This window comes from Manis pentadactyla, chromosome 4 (assembly GCF_030020395.1).
Source record: "Manis pentadactyla isolate mManPen7 chromosome 4, mManPen7.hap1, whole genome shotgun sequence".
NCBI classification, from domain to species: domain Eukaryota; kingdom Metazoa; phylum Chordata; class Mammalia; order Pholidota; family Manidae; genus Manis; species Manis pentadactyla.
Window position 1 is genome coordinate 174,813,887 of NC_080022.1, and position 18,754 is coordinate 174,832,640.

At 37.1% G+C, this 18,754-nt stretch overlaps 1 protein-coding gene across 4 annotated transcripts in view; it reads left to right on the forward strand.

Annotated features, from left to right (window-relative positions):
* Nucleotides 1-18,754, forward strand: part of TLK2 (tousled like kinase 2) — a 118,510-nt gene that overhangs the window by 67,502 nt on the left and 32,254 nt on the right. For all 4 annotated transcript variants that reach the window (XM_036899760.2, XM_036899763.2, XM_036899761.2 and 1 more), the window contains 4 exons: nt 4,535-4,630; nt 5,833-5,925; nt 15,246-15,356; nt 16,352-16,488. In XM_036899760.2, the coding sequence (XP_036755655.1) occupies nt 4,535-4,630; nt 5,833-5,925; nt 15,246-15,356; nt 16,352-16,488 (437 nt within the window). The remainder of the gene's footprint in view (nt 1-4,534; nt 4,631-5,832; nt 5,926-15,245; nt 15,357-16,351; nt 16,489-18,754) is intronic.

An 18,754-nucleotide genomic window follows, 5' to 3' on the forward strand; every position in this document is an offset into this window, starting at 1 on the left:
GTTTTATTTAGTGCTAATTGGCTTTTTTGGTAGGACTTTGTGTATACAAAATCATGTCATCTGTGAACAGGGAAAGTTTTACTTCTTTTCCAATCTGGATGCCTTTTATTTTTATTTATTTATTTATTTGTCTGTCTGATTGCCCTGGCTAGAACCTCCAGTGCAGTGTTGGATAGTAGTGGTTCAAGTGGATATCCTTATCTTGTTGCTGATCTTAGGGGGGAAGCATGGGATCTTTGATAGTAAGTATTGTGTAGGCTGTATGTTTTTCAGAGAATGCCAGTTTTTGTGGGGGTTGAGAACATTCCCTTCTATTCTGAGTTTGAATGTTTTTATCACAAAAGAGTGTTGGATGCTTTTTCTACAGCTACTGAGATGACCTTTTGGTATCTTTTTGTTCTTGAAGTCTACCCACTGTTTATCTTTTCCTCTGTTAATGCTGCTTGTCATATGGTAGGCTTTTTCACTCTTAAAACTTATCTTTTTACTTCAGAGATATTTTATTTACTGTTCTGTGATTATTCTTTCTGTGTTCTCTGGAGAGCCTATTAGATAGTTTGAGAGCTTCTGTGCTGTTAATGTTTTTTAACTTTTCTTCTGTGCTGTTTGACTTTTTGTTTTACTTTCTGGGAAATTTTCCTGATACTGTCTTCCAGATTACTGATTCTTTATTCAACCATGCCTGTTTTGTTATTTGACTTACCTATTTTAAAAATTTTCGATAATGTTTGTCAAGTTTATTTTTCATATTCTTTGTTGTTTTTTTGTTTTTACATATGTGATATCCTTTTGACCCTCTCTGAACATACTATATATATTTTTTCTTTTTTTATTTTGAATCGTTAATGTACAATTACTTGAACAACATGGTTACTAGACTCCCCCTATTATCAAGTCCCCCCCACATACCCCATTACAGTCACTGTCCATCAGTGTAGTAAGATGCTATAGAGTCATTACTTGTCTTCTCTGACATACTTTATTTTTTAAGTTGTTTTTCTTGAGTTATCTGTTCTGTTGTGGATCAAGTTTTGTCTTTTCATGTCATATCTTCTTTGGGTTGTTGGTTTTCTTGAAAACGCACATTTTAGCTTTAGTTGGAGGAAGTGTTAAAGTGATTAATATAGGTCGTTGGCATGAATTTTCCCCTGCACTAGCATAGTACTGATTCCCAAATAATCCACACCACACATGGTGGAGAGTTGACTGTGATCTCTCCAAGTATCTGGTACTGTAGGCGGAAAGACCAGCTCCCTGCAAGTCTCAAAATAGGGAGGCCTTTGTTTTGGTGAGTAAACTACTCTAGTCTTTGCAGTGCCTTCTGTTCTTCCTTCTTTATGTCAGTTGTGGAGGATGGGATACTGGACTTTTTCCCCAAGCTGCAGTGTTCACATCAGGAGTGTTCCTTCCCTCCTCCTAGACCCACTGATTTTTCCTTTTGAAATAATTTATTTACATTCATTCTAAGTTTTATTCTTATGTAAGAGACTTGGGGTAAGAAGCTGTAGTGTCCAGGCCCCTCAGTCTTCAGTGTGGGGGATTAAATGGGACACTGCTGGAATGTTTCAAATGTCTGATAATTGTCCCATGGGTCATTCCTGGTTTTTGTAAATGTAAATAAATCTCAACATGGAGCTTCATTGCAGGAACTTCCTCAAAAAGATCCAGCCTGTTTTACTGCTTATGTTTTTTGAGCTGTGAATTTCTTTGTTTCACTGTCTCTATCAATCTGATCCCGATTACTTTTGAATGCTTAAAATTCGTTTTTGAAAATTTCTGATCCTTGACTCTCCCTGTTTCTTGTGCTATTATGATTTCATTTAAAAAATTTCTGCATATCATATCAGTAGGACTTTGGGACAACCAGCCTGTGACCTATGTGATATCCTTTTGACCCTCTCTGACATACTGTATTTTTAAAGTTGTTTTCTTGAGTTATCTGTTCTCTTTTGGATCAAGTTTTGTTTTTTCATGTCAGATTGTCTTTGTTTTGTTGGTTTTCTTGATACATTAGATGTATCTAATTAAATGATACACTAGAAGCCAATACCATTTTTATAATAAGAACAAGGAGTATAGAAATCTGAGAAGAATATTTTGCAAGGCAGGAATTAGACTAAATGCACAACTACAGAGCACTGCTCAGCAAGGCCACCGATGTCCATTCTCATTTCCCTGGGACATGGTTCTGTCATCACGGATAAGCTCTCTGTTTCGTGGTTTGGCATCCCTAAGTGTTTGACACAGGACCAGGCATCAAGGTTCACAGTTAGTATTGAGTGAATGATCCGAATTAGAGCACTTTTTCTACCATGGACTCACTTGTAAGTCCTTATATTTGTGTAGTTACCTTTTGAAAGCACTGTTTTCGTTTTCATGAGAAGTTGCTACCTCCTAACCTGTGTTCCACTTGCTTAGTTAACTTTTGCAGTTTTACTTCTTATCATTGGGCTATTTGTACATATGTTTTTATAGAAAGCGTTAAATTGAAAACCTGCTGTGGAATCACATTCTAGCACCCTTCGTTTGCCACAAGAAAATTTATAATCAGAAATGAGCACATGTAAAAAAAAAAAAACACTTTAGCCAAACCCACATACTAAAATTACGAAGTTTATAGAAGAGCCTTTTAGTCAGTCATGTGATTCTTACCATCTCTTACTGCAGATATAGTTTAGTCATCCTCATTTAGAAACATTTTTAAAGGAGAGGATTTTAAGAGCAATCTAACGATAACTGAAGAAGATAATGCTTGTGTCATAGTGCAGTATAGTGCTTGAGGTTCATAGTGCTCAGTAAAAAACCGAAAGATTTGCCACATGGTAGAAAGGGCAGAGAACAATTTTCCCTGCTCTGGACTCTTCCTCAGCTTGGCTCTGCATGCAGCTCTGCCACTTGCAGGCTGTGTGCATTGTTTAACCTCTTTGAGACTGGTTCCTTGTTTCTGACTTCTCTGATCCCCCCCATGAGTCTTCTGTCTTCCCCTAGGGTTCTTGGACACATTCTCTACTTGGAATGACCCTGTTGTCTCCTCTCTGCCTGCTAACTTCCTTCAAATTCATTCAAACTCTGATACTACCTTCTGTAGAAATTCAGCCCTTAATCTCTGGGTTGTACCCTGTTACATATTAGTACAGTACTTAACCTAATAGGAATTTTTTATTTATTATATGATCATTTATTGAACAGTTTCTTTCAACAAATTTTATTGAGTACTTAATAATTATCTTCCCTTGGATTATAAGCTTTATTGAGGCAGAGTAATGACTGTGTCTGTGGGTCTTGTTTCTGTTTTTTTAGCCCCTAACAACCAGCACAGTCCTTAGACATAGGGAGTACTCACCGAGTAGCTGTTGAATGAGTAAGTAAAAAGGGAGATAATAATACCGCCTACCTTATTTACAAGGTGGTTGTGAACCTTTGGTGTAATTTTGTGTATGAAATTCTTAGCTTGTTAGCAGCCTGGTCGTAACAGTACCTGTAACTTAGCAAAAGGCAAGCAGTCTGCTCTGGCCATTGAGAGTGATTATTGTGGACACAGATAACCCTCAACTCTTGCCCTCCCACTTAACAGCTGTGAGACCCTACATGGGGTGCTTAGTATCTCTGATTTGCATTTTCTTTATAAGTGGAAAACATAACCACCTTTTAGGGTTTTGGTAAGCATTACTTGTTATCATGACAGTGAAGCATTTACCTGACAGTAATTGCTCAAAAATGGTGGTTATAGCATTGCTAATAGTTAATGAGTAAGGAAAATAATTAAAGGAATATTTAGAAAGTATTCACATATGTGGAAACATTGCATTCCCTGAGATAGTAGCACTATATTTCCATTAGCCCATAATCTGCAGAATATTCAATATTTCCTAATTACATCTGTGATGGGTTGTATTTTGTTAGGTACAATCTTGTTCTTAAAAGGAATTGGGGAGTATAATGATTTGTATATGCCTGAATAGCTGAATTATATTAAATCCAAAACCTTATAGACTTATAAATGCCTTCAAGTGTCCTCTATCCAGTTGTGTGTTAAAGTCACAATGATCAAGTGACAATATAGAAAAACAACCTGAATTTTTGGACCACTATGTGTTCATGGATAATGTATGTGGACTTAGGAGGCTGTTCTGAATAGTAGTAGCTCACAGTCCTTCCTGCCTAAAGTCATGAGCAGCCCTCCTTGTGCATTGGGTGCTTTGCCAGCCTTTTCTTACAAAAGCATGTTACTCTACAGGTGAAAAGGGCCTGTTACTACAGAAACAACTTTTAATTTTCTCAAGTTCACTATTTAAAAATTTATTAAGAAGCATTTGGTACTTTAAACTATTTACAGAAACATGGTCCCAGCCACCAGCGTTAGCCTTTGCTTCTCATTTTGAATTGTTTTACTTTCATCTTGGCTACATGGCCTTGACTTCTGACTTTCATGAGAAGGCGTTTGTTTTATATAGTTAATCATTTTCATTCATACAATTGTTTCTGGAGAAAGATGTAAAACTTTCTTGTGATTGGTAATATACCTTTACTACAGGCTCAGCAAAACAGTCCCTCTTCTACGGGATCTGGCAACACAGAGCATTCCGGCAGCTCCCAAAAACAGATCTCCATCCAGCACAGACAGACCCAGGTAGGTTGGTGATTGATAAGGAGAGGAGGAAAATATCTGCTTAGAAATAAATGCTAACCACATACAAAATCTATGAGTCCTTTCTTTGTTTCCTTTGACTTTACCTCATTAGTTGTGTGTGCAATATTCAGAACTTGAATTATTAGTATTTAAAGTCTTTTGGAAGGTGCTTTAACTTTTTGAATTGTTTCTTTACTGTGCTGGTGTATTACAGCAGAAAATGCTTACATTGCATTGTGCTGGTGGGGAAGATCACTTGTGTTGGAGACCTGTAGGCCTGGGTTCAAATTTTGCGTCTGCAGCTTACACTTTGTCTTCTCAGGCCTCAGTTTTCTTGAGTACAAATCATTTGTAAATCGTGGTTGATTATCTCAGACAATATATACAAAATGCTTACTAGGGCAGTGCTTACAGTAGGCTTCAATGAATGTTAATTCCCTAATTTATGAAAGTAGTTAATTTATTCCTTGTATCTGCCTGTTTGGCAAGACCAACCTAAACTTCTTTAACTGTGGCACACCAACATAATTTCTTCCTTAAATAGTTTTCAAACGCTCTTTTTAATTTAGGGAATGTTGTGAACATCCAAAGTTAAAACCTGAAAAGGAAGTGAGTATATCCTCCACTTTGTGGTGTTGAGCTAGCCAAATAGTATACTGGGTTTTCTTGAAGCCTCTTGGCACTGTGTTGCCTTCAAGACAGGATACTTGGCAATCTGGGAGAATTTCTTACATCTTAAGAGCTATATAACCCTCAGGAGTAGGTTGTAATTTTTCTTGAATTAAGAGTTTTGAATGGTTGAACAGACATAGTTGAGCATTCAGCTTCATCTCGCCCCTTTCTGTTGCGCTTTGCTTCCACTGGGTGGCGTGTTTGTTCTTCAGAGATTTGGGTCATGTCTCTGCGGTCCTTTTCGATGAAGTTAGTTTCATTTCTAGATTGGTGTTTCTGTATTGTTCAGTGTTCAGGAAGTTGGAGAATTCATATATTTGATTCCAGAGTTAACATGTTTTTGAAGTGCAGTGTAACAATCTAAGGCTTAAAGAATGGGATGAGAAAAGCAGATTTAATTTCTTGAGCCATGTGATTCCAGACTGTTAGTTTTCTGCAAGTGCTTTCTTCTAAAAAAGTAAGAAGAAAAATGAGAAGACATGTAATATTTTGAGACTAATTCTGAATTTATTTTCTCTTTGTCTCTATAGTCTGACCTCACAATAGAAAAAATATCTGCACTAGAAAACAGTAAGAATTCTGACTTAGAGAAGAAGGAAGGAAGAATAGATGATTTGTTAAGAGTAAGTATTAAAATGTGGTAAGAGATTTTATAACAAGCACTGACTGATGTTATGTATATGTAGATTATGTACGTATTGTAGAGGTGATTAATATTACCAGATAACAAAGTTAAGTCATAAACATTTGAATATTTTCCTTTAATCTGAGGGAGTCTGAGTGGGAACCAGCACCAAACCTTAATTGTAAGCACTACCTTTAAATTGGATATCTTACACTGTAGAATTTTAATATTTAAATTTATCCTAGAGAAATATTATATTGTAAAATATAAATTTAAATGTGTAAAAATAGTATACATGTATACTACATATGTGAACTATTGTATTTCATGGAACTGTGGGAATAAGTATATAATACTGTTTTCCCATTGCTGAGAAGTTATTTTAATATTCTTGAATTTTAAAAACTATTTCCCAAGTACTTTTCAGCCCAGGTTTTGCATTTTATATCTTTTATAACCTCATCTAAATTATTTTTTTGCTTACAAGAGAAACTTTAAAAACAGCTAATCTGGAGTTAAAAGATACCTCTAGAAAATATACTGTGATATTATAAAAATAAATTTTTAATATGCAATTAGGCCTATTGGCTCATTCTTTAAAAATAGTTGTTACAAAAACAATCCATGCTTTTTATAATAAATTTAGAGAATACTGAAAAATATGATACCTGTAGTTCCAGTAACTGAGATAAAACATTGCTTCATTTCCTTCAGTAATTATTTTGAGCCACTTGTAGTATATTTATACAGAAATATACATAAATTTACACACTAACATAAAATGCATATATACATAAATATTACTGAGTTATAAATAAAATTGGCTAACATTTTTATCTTTTCCAGTGAATTAGAAGGTTAGGTTTGATCCTTACTTGTACTAATGACAGTAGTTTTCAAACTGTCTGCAGGGGTCCTACAGGTTCTATAGAGGAACCTCCAGGGCCCCCATAACACAGCTGGGTGGGAATCTGCAACCTTGTTTTAACAGTTTTCGTATTTGGTAAGACTCGGTTTGAATAAAGGTTCTGTTTAATAATAAAGATAATAAAAGTCATTGTGTGTGATTATCTCTTCTCTAAAAATTTTTACCTTTATTTCTGTAATTATCAAAATATAAAATAGTATAATTTACTTCTGTGTAAAATCTAGAATTTAACATATATCTAACCTATAAGCCTGGTTTTTATGAGTAAAATCTAATGTTTTTAGCTGTTATTATTAAATTGCTTAAATATTTCATATAAGTCTTAAAGTCAGTTTTATGTCTAATTTACAGTATCACACGTATTTGTTAAACTGGTTTCAAAGCTCATTGGCAATGTTATTTTTCTTTTAATCATAGTTTTTAGTCTTAGTTCATCTCTTGAATGACTGGAACACATTTTTATGTAATAATTTTTCAAGAAGGATATATCCTTTTTAGTGTCTAATTTTTGGTGCATTTGTAGAGTTGAGAGTTCTTTCACTTGCCTTCCCACGTGAAAACAACACCATGTGTAACATTTTCATCATAACCTGTTGGCCGCCTCCTCTCACCTCCCTAATTGAGAACCTACATACACACACGTGTACACACGCCCCTTTGTAGTTTTTCTAGCATTTCATGTTTCAGAGGAGGCCATGACCTAAGGGACAAACACTAATCTGTTTTTCTGTGATAACGATAGATCCCCCTCACCTTTATTTGTGTATTAGAAAAATTTGGCCCAGGTACATCTCTTTATGGGTCTGTATATTTTTATTCTGGAAATATGTGGATATGCCTGATTTTTTGCCTTTTTCTGTCTTACACTGGCCTCTTCCTTGGTATCTACCTTGGATCCCTGATTTCTATTCTTATATCATTTTATGTCTCATTTAATGTGATTTTGAATTTCATTAAACATTCATTATGTCTTCCATATATTTTGATACTTACTGCAGCTCATAATGAATTTTTGTTGAAGTATAGTTGGTATACAATCTTATATTGGTTTCAGGTGTACAGTACAGTGGTTCAGCAGTTACCTACATTATTAAATCCTCACCCTCTCTAGTGCAGTTATTATCTGTCAGCATAGGAAATTGTTACAGAATCATTGGCTGAATTCTCCATGTTGTACTACCATCCCTGTGATCAACTTATATTATGACAGAAATTTTGTGCCCATTTATCCCCCTCCCCACCCACCTACCGACTCCCTCCCCCATAGTAACTACCAGTCATCTCTTAGTGTCTGTGAATCTACTGCTATTTTGTTCTTTTTTTAGATTCCACAAATAAGTGAAATATATGGTATTTGTCTATCTCTGCCTGGCTTATTTCACTGAGCATAATACCCTTTAGGTCCATTCATGCTGTCACAAATGGCAGGATTTCTTTTTTTATGGCTGAAAAATATTCCACTGTGTATATGTACTACATCTTTATCCATTCATCTATTATTGGATGCTGTGGTTGCTTACTTATGTTTTTACTTACCCACTTTTTTCCTTACATAATTCACTTTCTTACCCCATCTGTACATTCTTTTATTCCTGATTCATAGACATCATGTCTTTTTGCATTTATGGAATATAGCAAGCAGTATTTTTAAATGTTCTTTTGATTTCTCTAGGGTGTTCTTTTTTATTGTCCTCAACTGCTGTTCTCTTTCTTTATTCAGAAATACTTTTTTTTGTTGTTTTCCTTTTTACTGTCTTTCAGTAAGGAGAACCATGTTTTACCTTAGTACCTATCTTCTGTCTTTCACTTTTAGCATATATACTGGCTTGGGTTGCTCTTATTCCTTTATTTGTTCACTTGGGTGCTGAATTGCCAAAAATTATAATTAGATATATTATGGGTTTAAGAAGCTCCTAGCCCAGTTCCAGTGCTGGTAGGTTTTTGGTCAGAGTAGCTCTGCTGGACTGAAAAAGGATCATGGGCTCATCTACCTTCATATCCTGACTCAACTTAAGATTGAGAAGATAGAGTATGTGAAAGTCTGAATCCTAACTTAATACTCCTTTTGGGTTTTAAAAGAATGCCTGCTTTCATTTTCCAAGAAGCAATCTGTCATCTTTCCTCAACACTACCCACCTTGTACTCTCATTTTCTGACAGCTGTAGTCTTTCTTTGGATGTAGAGCAGTGCCAAAGGAACGGATAGGTCAAAAAGGGAGGCCAGGAAGGATAGCTACCATCTTTTCTAGTTGGTTAGAACTTGTGTTTTTGATCTGGCAGGGCAGGGGGAATGACCACTGGTCTTGATACCTCCTTTTGGGCACTCAGGGATCGTTCATTGAGTTCTCCCATTTTAGTAAGATGTTAGTTAAGGCTGCATCAGGAGTTGCTAGCCAAGTGCCACTTTAAAACTCAACACAAAATTTTTAGTGTTAGAAACCAGAAAAATTTATTTAAAGTTATTAACATTTTTGAATAAGCTGCCACAGATTGATTCCATACATTAGATTACAGATTTCAAGGGAATGATAACATTCCAAAAATAGTTATATTTACCCAAATGTACTTGCACTTTGCCTTTATAGTGTCACCCATAGAACTTTGTAAGAACCGATAGGAAGAAGTTGTACTTATGAGGAAAGTAAAAATTTGGAGATGGAAGCCATTGTACACTGATCACTTTAAAAATGAAGTTGAAAAATCTCAAAAATTGAGTGTGCTGTAATATCTTCCACTTGTGCTTTTTACTGTTTAAAAACACATCATTTGATTGGGAAATGCCATGTTTGTTTGTTTTTTTCCCATAAATAAAGCAAGTTAATGTAAAGAAGCATTTTTTTGCCAAAAAAATAGAGATCCTTTGTTTAACACAAGAGTAAATTCAGGAGTTCCAAGTCAGAAATTAACTTTGGGTTAGTGGTTCTTTTCTTCTCGGTTATTGTAAAAGGCTTGAATTTTTCAAAAAGTATTTAGTCCATCTTTCTGACCACAGCTAAATGAACTGTATCTACATTCTGGCATTCTTGAACCAGGCAGGACCTTGTATTCAACTTGTTTGTTAGTTCTGTGTTAGGCAGGCATGGGTGTGCCTGGCTTCTCTCGTAAGAAACATTTATGTAAATTCATGTCTCCTTTTCTTTGGAAACAACAACAGAAAAATAACCATTGAACATAAGGAACATTATGTGGTTTTTTTAAAAACTAATTTTTTTAGGGTAAGTGCTCAATCACCCTTTCTATTTTTACATATCTCACTTATTGTAGGTTTTTTTCCTTCTATTTTGTAACGACTTAGGCATATGTGATGTACTGAATTTAGCTGTAACTGGCTTTTGGGAGGAGTAAAATATCAGTAGAAAACATGCCCAGTTCTAGTAACAGAATTCATCTTTAAAAGATAGTTGCTTTTACATCAAAAAGAATAAAATACCTAGGAATAAACCTAACCAAGGAAGTGAAGGACCTATACCCTGAAAACTACAAGACACTCCTAAGAGAAATTAAAGAGGACACTAATAAATAGAAATTCATCCAATGCTCTTGGGTAGGAAGAACTAATATTGTCAAAATGGCCATCCTGCCTAAAGCAACCCACAGATTCAGTGCAATCCCTATCAAAATACTGACAGCATTCTTCAATGAACTGGAACAAATAGTTCTAAAATTCATATGGAAGCGCAAAAGACTCCGAATAGTAAAGCAATCCTGAGAAGGAAGAATAAAGCAAGGGGGATCTTGTTTCCCAATTTGAAGCTCTACTACAAAGCCACAATAATCAAAACAATTTGGTACTGGCACAAGAACAGACCCATAGACCAGTGGAACAGAATAGCAAGTCCAGATATTAACCCAAGCACATATGGTCAATTAATATACGATAAAGGAGCCATGGATATACAATGGGGAAATGACAGCCTCTTCAACAGCTGGTGTTGGCAAAACTGGACAGCTACATGTAAGAGAATGAAACTGGATTACCGTCTAACTTCATACAAAAAAGTAAATTCGAAATGGATTAAAGACCTGAATGTAAGTCATGAAACCATAAAACTCTTAGAAGAAAACATACGCAAAACTCTCTTGAATATAATCATGAACAACTTCATGAACGTATCTCCACAGGCAAGGGAAACAGAAGCAAAAATGAACAAGTACGACTATATCAAACTAAAAAGCTTCCTTACAGCAAAGGATGCCATCAATAGAACAAAAAGGCATCCTACAGTATGGGAGAATATATTCATAAATGATGGATCCGATAAGGGGTTGACATCCAAAATATATAAAGAGCTTCATGCACCTCAACAAACAAAAAGCAAATAAGCCAATCTAAAAATGGGCAGAGGATCTGAATAGACACTTCTCCAAAGAAGAAATTCAGATGGCCAACAGGCACATGAAAAGATGCTCTACATCCCTAATCATCAGAGAAATGCAAATTAAAACCACAATGAGGTATCACCTCACACCAGTTAGGATGGCCAACATAGAAAAGACTAGGAGCAACAAATGCTGGCAAGGATGTGGAGAAAGGGGAACCCTCCTACACTGCTGGTGGGAATGTAAATTAGTTCAACCATTGTGGAAAGCAGTATGGAGGTTCCTCAAAAAACCAAAAATAGAAATACCATTTGACTCAGGAATTCCACTCCTAGGAATTTACCCTAAGAATGCAGCAGCCCAGTTTGAAAAAGACAGATGCACCCCTATGTTTATCACAGGACTATTTACAATAGCCAAGAAATGGAAGCAACCTAAGTGTCTATCAGTAGATGAATGGATAAAGATGTGGTACATAGGAGGCGGAGCCAACATGGCAGCGTGAGTAGGACAGTGGGATTCTCCTCCCAAAAACATATATACTTTTGAAAATACAACAAACACAACTAGCCCTAAAAGAGAGACCAGAAGACGCAGGACAGTGGCCAGACTGTAGCTACACCAGCGAGAACCCAGCGACTGGTGAAAGGGGTAAGATACAAGCCCCGGCCCGGCGGGACCCGAGCGCCCCTCCCCCCAGCTCCCGGCGGGAGAAGAGCAGGCAGAGCGGGAGGGAGACGGAGCCCAGGACTGCCGAACACCCAGCCCCAGCCACCTGGGCCAGAGTGCAGACACAGTATATGCCCAGGGGGCCCTGGATACTGGGAGAACAGGGGGTAAGACCTCAGAGCGGGTGCTGAAGCTGATGCCCCTGTGACAAAGAAAAGCGGGGGCTTTTTGAAAGTCTTAAAGGGACAGGGACTTAACAGCTTGACGGAAACAACCCAGGTCACAGTACAGCAGCTGGAAATTACAGGGAAAACCGGGCGCACTAACCCCCTGGGCAACAGCTCTGAGACCCCTCACGGAGGCAAACAGTCAAGCAGCCCCCCCATCCATCACCCCACCGGGCGCTGCGAAAGCAGAGAAGCAGCCTGAGACAAATTCCGCCCACAGAAAGGGAAATTTCTCCCTCCCGGCCAGGCAAGACACAAAGACCCACTCTACACGCAATTACCCAACACAAGCCACTAGGGGTCGCAGTTGCCCCAGTAAAGAAAGGCCAGTAGTAAGTGAAAATTTTGGCCCTCCCAGCTGACAGTCAATAGCACCTGTCAACATGAAAAGGCAAAAAAATATGATCCAGACAAGACTAACCCAGACAGCTTCGGCATCTGCTACATCTTCCCCTGAGAAGGAATCTGGGGAGATAGATTTAGCCAGTCTACCTGAAAAAGAATTCAAAACAAAAGTCATAACCATGCTGATGGACTTGCAGAGAAATATGCAAGAACTAAGGAAGGAGAATTCAGAAATAAAACAAGCTCTGGAAGGACTTCAAAACAGAATGGACGAGATGCAAGAGACCATTAATGGACTAGAAAACAGAGAACAGGAACGCAGAGAAGCTGATGCAGAGAGAGATAAAAGGATCTCCAGGAATGAAAGAATTTTAAGAGAGCTGAGTGATCAATATAAAAGAAATAATATAAGAATCATAGGCATTCCAGAAGAAGTAGAGAGAGAAAAGGGGATAGAAAATGTCTTTGAAGAAATAATTGCTGAAAATTTCCCCAAACTAGGGGAAGAAATGGCCTCTCAGACCACAGAGGTGCACAGAACTCCCATGACAAGGGATCCAAGGAGGGCAACACCAAGACACATAATAATTAAAATGGCAAAGATCAAAGACAAGGACAAAGTATTACAAGCAGCCAGAGAGAAAAAAAAGGTTACCTACAAAGGAAAACCCATCAGGCTATCATCAGACTTCTCAACAGAAACCCTACAGGCCAGAAGAGAATGGCATGATATACTTAATGCAATGAAACAGAAGGGCCTCGAACCAAGACTACTGTATCCAGCACGAATATCATTTAAATATGAAGGAGGGATTAAACAATTCCCAGACAAGCAAAAGTTGAGGGAATTTGCATCCCACAAACCACCTCTACAGGGCATCCTACAGGGACTGCTCTAGATGGGAGCACTCCTAAAAAGAGCACACAACAAAACACCCAACATATGAAGAAGGGAGGAGGAGGAATAAGAAGGGAGAGAAATAAAGAATCATCAGAATGTGTTTATAATAGCTCAACAAGCGAGTTAAGTTAGACAGTAAGACAGTAAAGAAGCTAACCCTTAACCTTTGGTAACCACAAACTTAAAGCCTGCAATGGCAATAAATTCATACCTTTCAATAATCACCCTAAATGTAAATGGACTGAATGCACCAATCAAAAGACACAGAGTAATAGAATGGATAAAAAAGCAAGATCCATCCATATGCTGCTTACAAGAGACTCACCTCAAACCCAAAGACGCGCACAGACTTAAAGTCAAGGGATGGAAAAAGATATTTCAAGCAAACAACAGAGAGAAGAAAGCAGGTGTTGCAATTCTGGTATCAGACAAAACAGACTTAAAAATAGAGAAAGTAACAAAAGACAAAGAAGGACATTACATAATGATAAAGGGCTCAGTCCATCAAGAGGATATAACCATTATAAATATATATGCACCCAATACAGGAGCACCAACATACCTGAAACAAATATTAACAGAACTAAAGGAGGAAATAGAATGCAATGCATTCATTCTAGGAGACTTGAACACACCACTCACTCCAAAGGACAGATCCACCAGACAGAAAATAAGTAAGGACACAGAGGCACTGAACAACACACTAGAACAGATGGACCTAATAGACATCTACAGAACTCTACATCCAAAAGCAACAGGATACACGTTCTTCTCAAGTGCACATGGAACATTCTCCAGAATAGACCACATACTAGGACACAAAAAGAGCCTCCGTAAATTCCAAAAGATTGAAATCCTACCAACCAACTTTTCAGACCACAAAGGCATTAAACTAGAAATAAACTGTTCAAAGAAAGCAAAAAGGCTCACAAACACATGGAGGCTAAACAACACGCTCCTAAATAATCAATGGATCAATGACCAAATCAAAATGGAGATCCAGCAATATATGGAAACAAATGACAACAACAACACTAAGCCCCAACTTCTGTGGGACGCAGCAAAAGCAGTCTTAAGAGGAAAGTATATAGCACTCCAAGCATATTTAAAAAAGGAAGAGCAATCCCAAATGAACGGTCTAATGTCACAACTATCAAAATTGGAAAAAGAAGAACAAATGAGGCCTAAGGTCAGCAGAAGGAGGGACATAATAAAGATCAGAGAAGAAATAAATAAGATGTGGTACATATACACAATGGAATATTATTCAGCCATAAGAAGAAAACAAATCCTACCATTTGCAACAACATGGATGGAGCTAGAGGGTATTATGCTCAGTGAAATAAGCCATGCGGAGAATGACAAGTACCAAATGATTCCACTCATATGTGGAGTATAAGAACAAAGAAAAAGCTGAAGGAACAAAACAGCAGCAGACTCACAGAACCCAAGAATGGACTAACAGTTACCAAAGGGAAAGGGACTGGGGAGGATGGGTGGGAAGGGAGGGATAAGGGGGAAAAGGGACATTACGATTAGCACACATAATGTAGGGGGGGGAGTATGGGGAAGGCAGTATGGCACAGAGAAGACAAGTAGTGATTCTATAGCATTTTACTATGCTGATGGACAGTGACTAATGGGGTATGTGGTGGGGACTTGATAATGGGCATCTACTAACCACAATGTTGCTCATGTAAGTGTATATTAATGATATACCAAAATAAGTTTTTAAAAAAGATAGATAAGTTTGTTAAGAGAAAATAAAGGAGTGAAGTATTTGCCTTTTTTTAAAAGACATAGTTACTTTTACCTCTTTGAATTTTAATTTTGGATTTGATTCAACAACATTTTCAGATACTGTAGGAACTGCTTTTTAATTAATCTACCTCCTTTGAAGCTTAACTAAAGAAATTTTTTCCATTGAAGGCCAATTGTGATTTGAGACGGCAGATTGATGAACAGCAAAAGATGCTAGAGAAATACAAAGAACGATTAAATCGGTGTGTGACGATGAGCAAGAAACTCCTTATAGAGAAGGTGCGTGGTGAACGGTAACCCAGACTCTTTTCCAGGGTGCTCAGTGGGTGTCATTATTGTGGCTCCTCCTTTCTTACCTGAGATGAAACTATTTCAAAGTAGGGATTTTTAGGAAAAGGCTTCTTATGATTTGACAATTACAGGTCCTTTTCGCATGGACACTGGAGGAAGCATCTAGAGTGATAATTTGGGATATTTTTTCTGGTTGTACATTGCTTTGAACATTGTGTTGGGACAGCTTGTCCTCGTTGAGTTTATTGGGGTGCTGCTCTCCTAAATTCTTATTCCATCCTATCAGTTGTAGTGTGTATCCTACTGCTGTTACGAACATTTAGCAATAGTTATATTTCCGTTTCAGACATGATATTTGGAGCAACATATAGTAGTGTGATAATTGATTTCTGCTTTAAAAAGTTAAGTTGGCATATACCCGTATATGATTAATTGGATACCTAATTTATTATGTTAATTGATTAGTTGTGACTTGACTTGAATAGTTATTAGTAACTATTTCTTGAAAGTTCTTAAAATTATATCCTCAGTACTTATTCATCTTACACTGGAAGTTTTAAGAAAGCAATACTTCCTGATGAAATTATTACAAGCTAGGGGTTTGAGACAGACTGGGTGGAGGCTGGCAGGGGTGCTTGCTTTCTCAGAAATCTTTGGAATGCTGTTAAAAGGACAGGGAACACTGGTAGTGTTTTTAAATACTTTTAAACACTGATAAAATATTTTATTGATGTCAAAGATACTGAGGAAAACTTTCACCTTTTAGTTTATTCATTTATAGAAAGGAAACCGCTTTTGCCCACATTTTTATGAAAAATAATATGTTAATATGGAGAATTTAGTTTTAGGGTCCTTTCTAAAATCAATGTAGATTCAGCCAGTTATACTAAACTTTGAACAGTATAGTACAAAAATATATATAATGCTATATCTGAGTTCTCATAGGAAAATAAAATTATTTTCTATTTGTTCATTCCCATAAGTCAAAACAAGAGAAGATGGCATGCAGAGATAAGAGCATGCAAGACCGCTTGAGATTGGGCCACTTTACCACTGTCCGACATGGGGCCTCTTTTACTGAACAGTGGACAGATGGTTATGCTTTCCAGAACCTTATCAAGTAAGTGAATTGTGATGATTAAATTGAGAATTGAAAGGCTGGTTTGGATTTTTTGAGTTTTCTGTAATCAGAGTCATTAAGAATCCTAGTAGTGGAGTTATCTTTTCATTTAGTTTTTAGCCACAAATTGTGTAAAGAAATACAGGGAATGAGGAAAAGTCCAACAAAAAGGATATAAGTAATCAGAGGAATAAAACCTGGGTTCTAAATTAAAGCTTAAAAGAATCAGAATTGCCAAAGCTAAGGAAGAAAAATTGAAGACTTGATATCTTTTTAATTATTTAATGCGTTTTCTTGAGGAGTTATCCTGAGTTCACAGAAAAATGAATGGGCAAGGACCTAAATAAGGAAGAAATTCCTGAGTTAGGTATAAATAAAAATAAAACCCTAGAATAACCTTATAGGACATGCCCCGGAGGCTCTTTAAGGAGACAGCATCCAGTCATCAGAGACAGTCGCTTCCTTGTAGGCAGGCACTGAGCCAGTGGTTAAGCTGCTGACCATCCCCACTGTCTGCCTGTCAGCAACTTAGAGTGCAGAACACTCTTTACTTAATTGTAAGTTGTTTTGATACATTCAAGTGTTTACTCCAAGGAGGGAACTAACATGTAAAATCCTAAAATTCCAACTCTGTAAATAGCTAATATTAGCCCAGGACTTAAGAAAACATCTTGAGATTGTAGTACCTTTTGGTGTATCTAATTTATTTTGATTTGTTAGGTCATCCACCTGAGAGTGGGTTGCAGGCATTGTATTTTTAACCACAGGTTCTCAAACTTCTGATTGTGCATCACCATGATTTGGAGGGTTCCATAGACTGCCTGTCCTGCCTTATTTTTCTTGCTGATAACTTGCTAAGCATTAACTGGAGAGCATGGGACTGCTTTTGAATAGTAATGAATGATAAATAAGTAACAAATTTATGCCTGAAAGAAAAGTACAGATACTGATGTTATTAATGATACTTTGTTAAAATGAACTTCTGGGTTACACGTTAGTAATCATTGCTTTGTCTATAATTAACCTCCAACTTGATTTAGGTGTGTTTTTGGCTCACAAATGTACCGTCAGTATGCATAATTTGGGGTGATAAGAGACTCTTGAGTCAAAGATACAAAACTCTGGGAGAAAAACAAAGCCTTTTGAGTTAGGCCAAGTGCCAGAGGCTCAGATTGGCATCTGCTCTGAGCACTAAGCATAGGTAACCGCTGATAGCAGAAGTGCACCAGAGCGGTGTATACAGCTGCTCAGGGCGGAGGCACAGTACTCATTTCATAACACCCTAAGATGTGTACATTGCCCTGGAAATGGCACAGCATCCAGTTTTGTTAGAATTGGATCAGAGGATATAATTTGTATCCCCGTTACTGGCGAAAGCCACCTAATACTCAGACTGAGACCCGAATGTGATGCTCTGCCAGCCTTTGACAATGGTTACCCCTAAGAAGGCAGTTTTAAAATGTCAAAAGATTTTGACTAAAAAAGATAATAGGTTTGCATAGAGATGTAAAATGTAACTATTTCTAAGGCATGATTACAGTTTTTGCTGATAGTAACAGTATTTTATCTTTTTACTAAGTAAGCAGCCTGCTGCCCAGAAGGTTCTGGAAATCTTAAACAGAGTACAAAATTACGACTATGCTGTAGAGCATTTGATGAGAGAAATTGGGACTGTCTAAATGAGGTCCCTGACCAGGATTGTTTCTGCTAGGTGGATAGCATTTTTTCCTGATTTTAACTCATGGAAATTACAGAATGTCCATCTCTTCTCTTTGGAAGCTGTTTCTGGCCAATGTTTAGTAATTATAAGTATTTTCTAAGTTTTACTTAAATAAATTAATTGAAAAACTCCCTTTCTTGATTTTTAAGGCAGAAATTGAAATTCTTTAGCTGTAAAAGGCTGTGTCTGGCATCCTCACAAATGGTAATTCTCCGTGTATGGGAAACACCATTCCACAGGATTTGGTAGGTGAGGTAGCTGGACACCAGGCAGCAGCAGGACTAGGTTTTAAGGGAAGAGACAGACCTCAAGATACTTAAAAATTTAATCAGATAATCAAATATAGTCTCAAAAGGAGGAGCTGCAACATAGTTCTTTTGTTTTCCCTTTGTTCCTTGGCTCTTTCTCAAGTGATCTTTATTTCCTAAAACGGAAGGTTTACTGTCTAACAGGAAAATCATAATCGGATATATAATGTTTTTTGGCCAAGTTAGTAATTTTTCCTTTCCAAAGCATGTTTGACTCTGTTGAAAAAGTAGCATATTT